We start from the raw sequence: 10,937 nt of genomic DNA, 5'->3' as shown, positions 1-10,937 counted from the left end.
TCCTCTTTCTCCACACCCAGCTCCTCTTGGTGTTCCAAAGATGGTCTTTGGGAATTCCTGACATTCCTAAATTCCCCAGGCCCAGGTACCCTCGTGGTCTAGAGGAGAGTAGTTTGTGGCTTTGCTGCTTTTCCCCTCCCCCAGGTTTGTTGGTGGAGGGAGCTGTGCCACTCCTATAACCCTGAGTCACAGCAGGCTAGGTAGGGCTGCTCCAAGCTGGAGTTGTTCCTGCTAAGAGCTGAGAGCCAAGGCGGTCTACTTAATCGGATTACCTGAGGCCTGAGGCTTGGGCTGGGCCTTGGGCTGAGTGGGAAGCAGGGTTCTCTCCTGATAGCAACTGGGACCTAGGGTGTCCAGCCCCCATTCACGCTGGTTCTCTGCTCTGGATCCAGGCCTTTTCTTCAGCATCCACAACACTGATCTCTGAGCCCAAGAGGAGTTGGCCTGGGGTTCCTGGCTCCCTGCCTCCCACTGTGACCCTGAAGTTTCGAGATAAAACTGGTGGAGAAACCGTTGGGGGCTGGAGTTGGGAGAGTTTAAGTTTTCTCACCTGGAGTGGAGTTGAATCACCACCCAAGCACCTGCTGGGATGACTCAGGCAACAAAAATGGCCTGTTTCCCTTTAACTGGCAGACTTTCTTGCCTCAAGGGCAGGTCAGGGGTTTGAGGTGCAATGGGCACCAGAAAAGGGTCTGGGATGGGGTGGGGTACTCACGAATTCCTCTTCGCACAACTCTGACCCTGAGGGCTTTTGATTCTCCTGTGCTTAATCCCATTGTGCAAAGGAATTGACTTTAAATTTCCAAAGTTTAAGAAGGGAGGGGAAGACGTGCTAAATTACTGGGGCTGGAAGGCCTGACTTCTAGGTCTTGGGTGGGGAGGGGGCTGGCTCAAGGGGGTGTTGGGGGCTGGGAAGAACGGGACACCTGGGTCTGCCTGAGGGAGGGGGTTATTGGCGCTTTTAAGAAGGCGCGGTCTGCTGGGAGGGAGTGGGGAGGAGTCGTTAAAAGCTGTTCCTGGGCCTGACCCACCCGCCAGCCACAGACACTGAGGCCAGGTGAGAACTCCGAGGTAGCAGGGGTGGCCGCCAGGCAAGTGCGATACTTCAGAGACAGCGCGACGTTGACCACCTCCACCGAACACCGGGCTGGTGGCTAGCCGCAGGTAGGGGAAGCAGGACTGGGTTTGAGATCGCGTGGCATTAAGGAGAGTGCAACCTGTCCTGTACCCGGTACCAGACAGGATTTTGCGCTCGACTTTTCCAAAGCGTGCTGGATTGGTAGGGATCAGGGGCTCCAGGATAAGGACTCTGAATTTGAAGATGATATATACTTTATAAGGACACGAGTTTCTCTGGAACGATTCCAGACTAGAAAGACACGCTTTAAAGATACCGGTTTTGGGGATCAACGTTTGGCTTTGGAGGGGAGGGTGTAGGTGCCCTCTTAAGGCTTCCCTCAACCCTCATGGCGCTACCCGGTCCCTCACACGACCAGTCCTGGAACCTGGAACCTCCCGCTCCCACGGCCCCTACCTCCTCGTCCTCTGGCTCCCAGGAGCGGGAGGGCTCTGGGAGCCCTGTGGTCTCCGGGGGTCTTCCCTTGGAGAAGGTGAAGCGGCCCATGAACGCGTTCATGGTGTGGAGCTCCGCTCAGCGCCGCCAGATGGCGCAACAAAATCCAAAGATGCACAACTCGGAGATCTCCAAGCGCCTGGGCGCGCAGTGGAAGCTGCTGGGCGAGGACGAGAAGCGGCCCTTCGTGGAGGAGGCCAAGCGGCTGCGGGCCCGGCATCTGCGTGACTACCCGGACTACAAGTACCGGCCTCGGCGCAAGACCAAAAACTCCGGTGCCGGGGCACCCCACTTCGGCCAGGGAAGCGGCGGCGTGGCTACCAGTGGGCCGGTTTGGGGGCCCGGTTACGTGCCCACTCAGGGGAGCAGAGGCTTTGGATACCAGCCCCCCAACTATTCGACAGCCTACCTGCCTCGTTACAGGTGAGTAGCTAAGGAGCGGGCTGAGGAAGGAAACGGCTGTATTCCCCTCCTGGAGTTCGGGTAGGCCAAACACCAGGGGGCCTGGCTGGCAGGGGCCCTGAGCTCACCCAAGCATAGGCCACTCCTGGGAGTCTCGAGGTTGTCATTGAGGTTTGGCGGGGCACCACCCCCTCTACTTTCAGCACCTTGTGAAGGGTAGGATAGGAGAGTTCCAGTAGCCCAGGGATTTCCTAGAGGATGTTCCCATCTGAACTTGTCAGCAGTGGCCCTGCAAGGGCAGGCCACAGCCCCCTAGATGTTGACTGAGTTCATTATCTACCTACCCGCATTTCCTGTCTCCCCCGCCCCAATTCTGGCCCTGGTGTGACCCGGCTTCCTTGCCCAGCCCCTGGGCTAGGAGAGGCCAAACCCAACTCAGCCCTTTTCTGGCCTGCCATCCCAAAAGAGGAAAACAGGCAGGCAGCACGCAAAGCTCAGCTGCTGAGCTTGCCCTGACAAGGCTGCACTTCTCTTAAGTCAGCCTGGAGTCTGGTTCCAGACCTATGGTACTCAGTAGGGCCTAGATAGCCAGGGATGGGTTGGGTCTACCTGTCTGCCCAGAACTGGTCAGACCTGCCCTCCTATGGGTGTTGGGGACCCTGCCTTGGCACCTCCAACCAGGGAAGCACCCTCTAACCCCAGTGTTTCTCTCTTTGCAGCTCTTCCCACAGTAAACCGGAGGCCCCCTCACCATGCTCACTCCATCAGAGTAACCCTAGGCTCCAGGGGGAGCTGCTCCCCCCTTACAACCCCTACCTACCCCCAGCGTCTCCTACTCTGTACAACCCTCCTCTCTCAGGGACCCCCATGCCCCTAGCCCACCTCTAACTGCCATGAACTTGGACAACCCAGGAAGGGCTCCAACCTCCTTTTTCACCACTGCAAAACCCTTTAGCACTGTTGAACACACAGTTCAGAGCTGACTTGTGGCTCCCCATCTCCCCACCCATGAATGCCAGAGGTGCAACACAACATTTATATATATATTTTTAGGGTGAACACAGTTTTGTACAATTAAACCATGTCTCTGAGTCTTTATTACCCCATCTCTATTCCCCCTCACTGCAGCAGGAACCAGCAGTCTCCACTCCCTTCCGCCTGGACCTGCCAGAGCAGGAACTTCCTCACCCCACCCTGGGGCCTTACCTGAGTCATTCTGTCTTCCTTCCCCCACCCAGCACTGGGGTCCAGGAGACAGTCTCAGCCAGCCTGGCAGAGGTCAGGCATAAGTCCCTAGTCCTTCCCACTGTACAGGCTTTGGTATTCTAGTGCCAGAAGGGAAGTGGGGAGCAGGGGGGACAGGGCAAGACTTTTGCCCACAGTAGGTGAGTAGCTGGGAATTGCTAAAGGATGAATCTCAGCCAAATGATTAAATGAGTTAACAGTGCATACACAGGACAGCACACAGTAAGTGTCAAAATGTCAGCCTGAAAATCTCTACTCCCATCCTTTATAAGGATTTGGGTCCAAACAATCCCCGGCTCAAGAGGAATGGGAATGATTAAAAACCACACTAGCAGACTAGCTTAGATGGGAAAGACCCTGAGGTTGGGTGGATGAAAAGAAACATGGAATGGACTCCAGTCGCCAGCTCAGCCCTACTGCTTCTTTTCCTTTGCATTCCAGTAGAAGAGAAGCTGGGCAGTGATGAGGCCATTGCAAAGAGAAGAGACCACAAAGGTTCCAGCCATGAGGGGGTCTCCAGTTTCCTGGGCATGAGACAGAGCTAGGATTACTTTTCATTAAGCAAAAAAAGTTCCAGAGAGCAGCAGCTTTTACTCATTAGTTGGGAGAGGTAAGATGAGGTTTTAGTGCCCTCTAGAGGGAAGAACATGCACTTACCTGAATGGAGGTGAAGATTCGGGCCAGAGAGCCCCCAAAGAGCAAAAAGACTGTGATGGCTGAGAGCTGACCCGTGTGCCCATTCTGGTAGTTGGTGGCTGCCTGGACCAGCTAGAAGAAGTTGAGATTCTTTGTTCTGTCATCTGAATTCTTCCCTCACACTTTGAGCTGCCATTCTGCACCTCACCCAGATCCCTCTCCCAACGATTCTTCCCTTGCTCTCAGTACCCACCTTCCCCGCCACTACAGCAGGCACACTGGAGGCCTGGAGCAGGGTGACTACAGTCAGGGGTGTCAGTGGTGAAAGCAGCAACAGCAGGACCAGGGCATAGCACGCTAGGAAAGCAACACCTTGGGATCAGGGAGACAAGGAATCTTTATCAACTTCTGGAGTTTTTTGGCTTCCCAAGGCCTGCGTTCCCAGCAGGGCTCCCAAGAGCCGCAGCCAGATCTTGGGAAATCCCCAGCACCTTTCACAGTCTGTCCTCTGTAGTGCAGGACCAGGAAGCAGATGGTAACTGTCTGGAGCACCAGGAACAGGGCTTCACCCCAAGAACTGCAGAGTCAAGAGTTGGGAGAAAAAAAGGCAGGCCTGGAAAGAGGCAGGGAAAGCCTCCATAGCCCATCCATCTTAGGACATAATTCTGTTTACTCTCCTCCACATCTGTACTGGTTCCTTCCCTCCTGTCTCCCAGCACTCCCCACCTCTGACTTAAAAACTCTGGATCCTGGGCATTCTTGGGATGCTCACCTCCCATCACCTCCACAGATGATGACTAGATTTCCAGAAAGGCTTAAGCTTTTCCTGCCCTTTTACCTTCCTCACCCTAACCCCACTAGACTTGTGGGCATTTACCCCTGGGGGTAAAAGGCAAGCCTCTCACCTGAAGGGGAAGTTGTTGATGATGCTGTAGACCATGGTCCCAGTCAATGCCATTAGTTCCAGCATTACCGACTGGAGGCTCAGCCCTTCAGCACTCTTGGCTCCAAGGATTTTAAACACTTGGGGCAGTTTCACTGTAGAAAAGATAAGACAGTGCTGAGGAGCTGCTATCCTTTAGGAGTTTAATGCAACAACTACTGGGAAAAATGTTACCCCACTTCTAGTCAAAGGACCCATCCAACTTACAGCACTTTAGCATGCTCCCTTCTCTCCCCATCCCAACAACAGCAAAGGAAGATAAAATACATACCCAGAAGTGACCCAGCTACAATGCCCAGCCCCAGGCCTTTGCTGAGGAGAATCTTGAGGCACGGGACTGAGAAGAAAAACAGGAATAAGCAGAGAGGAGACCTCTGGAACTCAGGTCAGGGCTTTCAGGAGACATTCCAGGCCTACAGGCTTAAAGAGCTCCTGTGGACTTCCCACTGCTCCTTAAGACTTTGAATACCCAATCAAGGAAGCCTTGGATTGTCTGGAAGCAGATGAAAAAGGCCTGGTCCTTGCTCCTGCAAATCATATCACGTTCAGATCTGATGACTTTCCAAACCAGCTTTCACCATTCTTTCCCTCTGACCCTGTCTTCCATTCCCCGAAGATTATATCTAAACTTCTTGGTCTGACTTCGCTCCACTGCCTCCTTGTATAAAGCTGAACAATGCCCAAGTGTCCGCTGATCCTTTATTCCCCCTTCACTTTACGTCTTCTCTCTCCAAGGTCTCCTTATCATTCATTCCTGAACCCGCTGTCCTAGCTTTACCCTTCCAGGGCTTGTTTTTATGCTCCGGCCACCCACATTTTCTCTAGCCTTCAAGCCTTCCCCTCCAAGAAGCTTGGTTCAGCTTCTCAAGGATCATGAATGCAGCTAAAACCAAGTATTTCAGGAGCACAGTGCGGTATCATGAACTTGCATGGGCAGACTGGGAAATCCTCCCAAAGGGTCTGATGTGAGGTGGGCCTTGCTGTGGAGTTGCCTCGTATAAAAGAGGAAGGCAAATTATCTCAAAATTAGACCATGCACAAATGTGGAGGCCGGAAGGAAAGCCATCAGGATGGTAGGAACCTCTGAAGGTGCCGCTGAAGGCCTGGATCATCATAGGCTTGTAATCAGGTTTAACCTTGTTCCTGAAGGTATAGCGACCTATTATAAGTTGAAACTATTTGATCATATTTTAACTTTGTTTTATAAAATTTGAGTCTTTTGGCCTTTCATTGTCGGTAAAGCATAAACTTCCCGAAGAATTATTTCCACACGTCGACTCGCCCTCTCATCCATGAATGGCGCCCTTCCTCTACGAAGTCCGTGGCACTTCCGCCCCTCTCAGAAGTAACTTCCGCCCAGCACGGCATGCCGTAGTTGTCGCTGTCACTTAGTCCGCAGTCACGCCCCAATTATGCGCTCCAGAACTTTGACCGGATGCCGAATAAAACTCACCGTGAAGCAAGTCCCACTGGACGAAAATTTGGTCGTAGCATTTCTCAGGTAAAAGAATCGGCACCAGCACCCGTTTGAAGGGCCCGTCGGCTTCGGCCGCCATATTGCAAAGATAGCTTCCGCCAGTCTTTCCAGAGCGTCATTGACTTTCGGTGCGCATGCGCACTCTGGGCACTTTGCCTCTTGTCTTCCCGCGATTCAACTGGACTGCCCCGTTCTTTCCTTTCTTACGCTACCCCGCCTTTAGTAGCGTTAAATAGGTCTCGTCCAGAGACCACGTCTTGGACACGCCCTCCCTTCTGTTCGAATTTTAAAGCGTGCCAAAGCTGTACGCCTGCGCAATTCTATCTTTCGCGCTTTTGTTTATGCGAGATTTATCCTCCTGGTTTTCTCCGCTTGTCCTGCTCGGCGCCATCTTGTCTTCTCTCAGCTGACTTTACATTGTTCGAAGTTGAAAGAGAAGGAGTGTGAGTCTCCAAAATGGCGTTGGATGGGAGCGCTCTAACTCTATAAATCTTCTTTTCTTGGGTGTCTCCAGAGGGAATGGCACCGGCGGGAGCAGGACAGTTGCGCTAAGCAGCCTTTCATGGGCGCCCGAACTGTGGGGATCGCTCATGCTTCTCTCTCATATGGTTCGCCCAGGACTTGGCGAAAGGGTGCGCCAGCACCTGTTGTGCTGGGACAGTGAAGTAGAAGAGGAAGTGGATGGAGAAAGCGAGACCAGTTTCGAGGGAGGGCAGCCCCCCAAATCCCTGCAGAGCCCAAGCCTGGTAGACTCCTGGGAAGCACAGGCAGGATACCCCGATTTCCTTCCCTACCACTTTGCTGGCCCGAGGGCACCACCTCTGGGCTAAGGCAGGCTCCTCTGCCTTCTGTGACCACGTGCTGAACAAGGACTTAGGCTGAGTGGGCCCAGCAGCTCCCCTTGGGAAAGGGCACTTTGGAATACCAGCCAAGAGTGATACCCTCTGCCACCCTGAGCTGGGACACCAACTCTTAGCCCTCCTGGTGGAGCTGGGCTTGGCCCTCATGCTCTGGCCACTGGGTGCCTGCTACGAGTGCTATGCTGTCTTGCAGCCCTTTGGTTACTCGCCTGTGTGCCAGTCTCAAAGTGATAGGGCCGGGGCCCCAGGGCTGTGGACAGGTAGGGGTCTGTGGCTTGTTAGGAATAGGGCCGCGTAGCAGGTGAGTGGCAGGTGAATAAGTGGTTTTGTCTCTATTTGCAGCTCCTCCCCAGCACTGGCATCACTGCCTTAGCTCCACTTCAGATTATCAGGCATTAGATTGATAGGACTACTGGTCCCTGGTGCAAAAAAGGTTGGGGATCACTGTTACAGGGGATGTCTGTGAGGCAGTGGTGGGCTGCTGGGCCCTGCCAAGTGCAGACTGCCCTTAATGGGGTGAGCGTCCAGGTCCCGGTGGCTTTTCAGTAGCCTTATGGCGCTCCTACAACTGAGAGGGCTCCATTCTGGCCCTGAGTGATTCCACCACGGCCTACTATAAAGGGCAGGAATGGCATCCAGTGGTGGTGCAGGCTGTGGCTGTATGCAGGCCCTTTTGTGGAATCTGGACAGGCTGCCCTGGAGGTGCCACCCACCACCACTAGATACACCACCACTGGGGACATCAGGGTTGGTTCCACGGGTGGCCAAGGGTGGTGTTACCAGGAGCACAGAGGAAAACTGGTGGTCAGAGTACCCACTGCTCCCATTGTTGATGAAACCCTTTGCAGGTGAGCTAGGAACATCCCAGGTGCATTAAGGGTTTAATCAGGCTGTTCAGCCAGCCATGGACATGGTGGGTAGGGCAGGCATTCTGTGCTGAGGAGCCATTTGCACAGCTTTTGGAAATGAAATGACATATGTGTGACCATCCCACCCACACTCATTGCTATTGTTGCCTACTTCCCGTATAATAGTATATAAGGGTTGGGAAGAATACTGTCAAGATGGGATGGAGGAGAGGGGGAACCGGAGCAGCCAGAGGCCCCAGCTGAGGCAGATTCAACACCAGCTGTGCCAGACTTTGTGAGGTGAACACATGAAAGTATTTGGTCACATATTGACATTTTCATCCCTCCTCACCAGCTGTTTCTGGCTCAGATTCAACCATGGGAGGCACAGAAGTTTATGACAAGTTGTTACTGCAGCTTTTAATTCTGACAGTAAGGACAAAGAAAACCAAAGACAAAGATTTGAGTGGGTTTTACTGTTCTCTCACTGGGGATGGGAAAGCAGAATCTGTCACATTTAACAAACATCTCCCCTTCGGCCCTTCTAATTGCATTATCTCTACATTTTTGTTCTTCAAGACAGAGAGGGATGATAACTGTCTCTGAGTCAGTCGAGTGGTGAGAAATGAGGACACCCCTGGTTGAGACAGATGCTCAGAGGGGCTGGTAGGTGGGTGGGCGTCTCCGGAAGATACAGAAGGTAACAAGCACCATGGTGAGGAGGCCGAGGGCAATCAAGCCGATGATAAGAGGCAGCAAGATGGATTGGTCACTGGGACAAGAGAAACCTGGCAGAAAGATATGGGAATTAGGCATCCAATGGCGGTGGCTGGGATAAAGGTGAGAAGGAGGAATGTGGGGGACATTAGGAAATAGAAGATTGGTGGGGAGCTCACCTAGATGACAGTACAGTAAATGAAAGGGGAGAATGGGCAGTCTTGTAGAGGAGGGAAGGACAGTTGCCCTATAATTGACAAGTCTGAGAGAGGAAATTTTGGGGTGTAAGAAAGGAGATGATAAGTCTGGAGTAGGGGTTTTCAGTGCAGTGGGAGTTCCAGGAGGGAAGGAGTAGGTCTTACTTGGCCCAAAGGCCCCTGAAGGGGACAGGTGAGCAGCTTGTAGCTTCAGGAAGAGCAGGTCAAGGTGGAAAGCTGGTGAAAGAATGATGCTTTGGTTTCTGCAACTGAAGCTCTGGCCCAGCGGGGCTTGGAGTTCTCGAAGGGATGAATTCTGAACTGAGAATGTCCACTCTAAGAGAGTGAGGAAGGGTCAGGTCCATATCTACGTCACCCACCCCCCAGTTTAGGTCCCTTCAGGAGACCTGTGCAAGTGATGAGAAAGGGAAAGTTGCTCACCTGCTGCCTGTGGGAAGGATACATTGTACTCCACAGCCATGTAGTTCAGGTAGACAGTGCTCTGCGGTGGCTCCTAGAGAAGTGACCAGGAAGGCTCAGGGCAGCAGGGGAGAGTGGTATCCATATTCACAGAGTAGGTAGTACAGCAAAGGACTGGGAGGGACAGGGTACTTGGAAGGTGAGAGGGATGAGGGTAAGGTACCTTCTTGAATCCAAAGCTGAGCTGTCCATAGGGGAATGAGAGAAGCAAATGGGCATGGGCACCCTCACAGCCCCCCTGGGCCTTGGTTTTGTTGGGGTTCAGTACAGAGATGCCCCAGGCCTGTGGAAGTTAAAGATGAGAGGGTCACAAGGCTACACAGCTGTGCCATCCAAGGTGCCTTGTTCCCTTCATCCCCACGCTGCATTTGCCCCTTTTTCTACTCCTTTTTCCTTTCCGAACCATAGCAAAGGGTTCCTTCCACTCCTGTTCTCCATTGTCTTTTAGCTTTACCTTTCCTCCACCCTGGGTTGGGTATAGAATTCGAATTCGAATCTCAGCTTGGAGATGGACACAGAGCTGGGAACCATTAGTTCCAGTGTAGTCTCCTACATCTGCCTTGGAGCCCGGGCTAGGACTGGGAGAGGGTGGAGGTGGTCTTGGGTGGGGAGAACTGGTAGAGGATCCTGGGCTGGTGGCAGTGCTGTTGCTTGTTGTTGGATGAACTGTGGCATTTCCGTGGCTGGTGGTGGTAAAAGGATTGTGAGTGGCTGTTGTGGGCTCGGGGCTGATGGTGCCTGTGGCAGTAGTTCTGTGGCTGGTTGTTCCAGTGCTTGCTGTGCTTTCTGTCGCTGTAGGTGTCACCGTGAAGGATGGCAGCAGAGTGGCCGATTTTTTGTGAGGACAGTAATTTCCTTTTCCTTGGGCTTTCAGCAAAGGAAGACTGGTTAGCAACCCAAAGAGCAGACTTCTCCCCAACGGCTCACTCCCCTTTGGTCCCTTCTTACCTGCTAGTAGCTCCAGCAAGGCTCCCAAGAAAAGTATAGCCAGCTTCATGGTAGAACAGCCTCACCTAGAGTCCACTAGGTTGTGTCAGTACCAGCTGCTTGCTCAGTCAACCCTATTCCCTGCCTTCTTTTGGAAAAGGAGGAAATGAAAGTCTTTGACTTCCCATAACTGAAATAACTCCACCCCCAACTTGACTCAGGCACCTCAACCCTAGACACAAATCTTAGTCACTCAATTTTTGTCACAATTAGCCCTGGCTTCAGAAAAGTAGTTGTCAGGATCAAGAAATGTCATGAGAGGAAAATGAGTTTAAATTCTGGAGTAGTAGATCCTCAGAGTCCCCCATTTGTCTACCTCAGCAAAACAATGTGGCAAGCAATGACAGGACCACTTGAGAAATAGCAGCGCCTCTGTTGTTTCCAGAAAAAATGAATTCCCTTTTCCCTCACCATCACTTCCTCTTGGATGAGACATGTGAGGCACTTGTGATGGTGATTGCCCAATCTCTTATAGAAGGGTCACACTATCCAGTTATGACCATTGTTAAAAAAAGCAACATTAACAACAAGGGATAATGTCAGCTAGGAGGGAAGCTATACCCTATAGCAGG

At 52.6% G+C, this 10,937-nt stretch overlaps 3 protein-coding genes across 5 annotated transcripts; 1 reads left to right on the top strand and 2 right to left on the bottom strand.

Moving 5' to 3' along the window:
- The first annotated feature begins 40 nt into the window (after positions 1-40).
- On the top strand, positions 41-3,054 carry SOX15 (SRY-box transcription factor 15). The gene is made up of 2 exons (XM_039847232.1): positions 41-1,996; positions 2,695-3,054. Exons 1-2 carry the CDS (start codon positions 1,467-1,469, stop codon positions 2,861-2,863), a joined length of 699 nt encoding a protein of 232 aa, XP_039703166.1. The 5' UTR covers positions 41-1,466; the 3' UTR covers positions 2,864-3,054.
- On the bottom strand, positions 3,006-6,564 carry MPDU1 (mannose-P-dolichol utilization defect 1). 3 transcript variants are annotated; one of them, XM_039847230.1, is made up of 7 exons: positions 6,253-6,564; positions 5,071-5,136; positions 4,762-4,894; positions 4,348-4,433; positions 4,110-4,213; positions 3,878-3,988; positions 3,006-3,744 (listed from the first exon to the last, which is right to left on the bottom strand). In XM_039847230.1, exons 1-7 carry the CDS (start codon positions 6,353-6,355, stop codon positions 3,634-3,636), a joined length of 714 nt encoding a protein of 237 aa, XP_039703164.1. In that variant the 5' UTR covers positions 6,356-6,564; the 3' UTR covers positions 3,006-3,633. The 3 variants fall into 3 exon arrangements, with proteins under 3 accessions (XP_039703164.1, XP_039703165.1, XP_039703163.1); XM_039847231.1 differs by lacking the exon at positions 6,253-6,564 and adding an exon at positions 5,626-6,234 and having other exon boundaries at positions 4,110-4,228; XM_039847229.1 differs by having other exon boundaries at positions 3,040-3,744; positions 4,110-4,228.
- Positions 6,565-8,378: 1,814 nt separating this feature from the next.
- Positions 8,379-10,753, bottom strand: CD68 (CD68 molecule). The gene is made up of 6 exons (XM_039847228.1): positions 10,327-10,753; positions 9,833-10,245; positions 9,542-9,661; positions 9,340-9,412; positions 9,064-9,234; positions 8,379-8,772 (listed from the first exon to the last, which is right to left on the bottom strand). The coding sequence occupies exons 1-6, from the start codon at positions 10,373-10,375 to the stop codon at positions 8,639-8,641; spliced, it is 960 nt and encodes a 319-aa protein (XP_039703162.1). The 5' UTR covers positions 10,376-10,753; the 3' UTR covers positions 8,379-8,638.
- Between the last annotated feature and the right edge of the window lie 184 nt (positions 10,754-10,937).

Source organism: Pteropus medius, unplaced genomic scaffold, assembly GCF_902729225.1.
Source record: "Pteropus medius unplaced genomic scaffold, Ma_sr-lr_union100, whole genome shotgun sequence".
Classification (NCBI taxonomy): Eukaryota; Metazoa; Chordata; class Mammalia; order Chiroptera; family Pteropodidae; genus Pteropus; species Pteropus medius.
The sequence above is the reverse complement of the archived record's forward strand: the minus strand, read 5'-3'. Positions and strand labels throughout refer to the sequence as shown.